We start from the raw sequence: 985 nt of genomic DNA on the forward strand, positions 1-985 counted from the left end.
CCCTCCCGCCAGCTCCCTCCGAGACTCCACGCCTCCTTTTGACTCCCTCTCCTCCTCCCTCGAATTCCCCTTCCCCTTCCTCCTCCTCCTCCTCACTCACAGCCGGTCTCCTTCTTGATTTCCTCGATCTCCTCCTCCCGGAGCAGGCTCGATGCCCTGGATCCCATTGTCTGTCGCCTGCTCACTCCGAACCCCGGCCCCGGGAATGCGCCGCGCGCGTTCTCGTGGCGGGGGTTGGCCCTCGGTGTGGGGGGGGAGGAGGGCTTCCGGCCGCGCGCCGCACCACGCCTCTCCGTGACGTCCGCCCGTGTCGTAATGGGTGATGACGTCACCCTCCTTCGCGAGACTGGCGTTCGCCAATCGTCAGGGCTTCAAGAGCAGACAAGTGCAAGAGAAAATGTAACGTCTATTTAAGAAAATATACCGTTTATGTAGATAATTCATTTATTATATAGAAGCAAGAATAAGCTATTCCCACGTCGAGATTGTTCTGCCATTCAGTAAGGTCACAGTTCACCATCCACTTCAGTGCCTTTTTTTAATTGCTGGCCCCATATCCCTTGACAACATTGATCTTTAGAAACCTGTCTCTCTAAATTTTCGGAAGAGGAAAGTGAATGAGGCAACATGAAAGAAAGGGTGTAATTCTCAAGTGGCCTCCCCACCACAGAGAGCTGCAGGTGGCAGGGCAGGTTCAGACTTGCACAGTCCTGGGCGTTGTCAAGCGTGTTATGGATTAGGAGTGATGTGTTGGACTGGGGTGGACAAAATCACACAACACCAGGTTATAGTCCAACAGGTTTATTTGGAAGTGCTAGCTTTTAGAGCACACCCTAGTGGAGTAGGATCATAAGACATTAATTCTGTGTCTTAAGATTCTGCCCCATTAAGTTACCTGATGAAGGAGAAGTACTCTGAAAGCTCGTACTTCCAAATAAATCTGTTGGACCAAAACCTGGTGTTATGTAATTTTTAACATAGATTC

General features: G+C 50.9%; 1 protein-coding gene across 1 annotated transcript in view; it reads right to left on the bottom strand.

Moving 5' to 3' along the window:
• Nucleotides 1-249, bottom strand: part of chp1 (calcineurin-like EF-hand protein 1) — a 13,664-nt gene extending 13,415 nt beyond the window's left edge. Inside the window, exon 1 of the mRNA XM_043698304.1 lies at nucleotides 101-249. Within this exon, the coding sequence (XP_043554239.1) occupies nucleotides 101-167 (67 nt within the window). The 5' untranslated portion in view covers nucleotides 168-249. The remainder of the gene's footprint in view (nucleotides 1-100) is intronic.
• Nucleotides 250-985: the final 736 nt, after the last annotated feature.

This window comes from Chiloscyllium plagiosum, chromosome 10 (genome assembly GCF_004010195.1).
Source record: "Chiloscyllium plagiosum isolate BGI_BamShark_2017 chromosome 10, ASM401019v2, whole genome shotgun sequence".
Lineage (NCBI taxonomy): Eukaryota > Metazoa > Chordata > Chondrichthyes > Orectolobiformes > Hemiscylliidae > Chiloscyllium > Chiloscyllium plagiosum.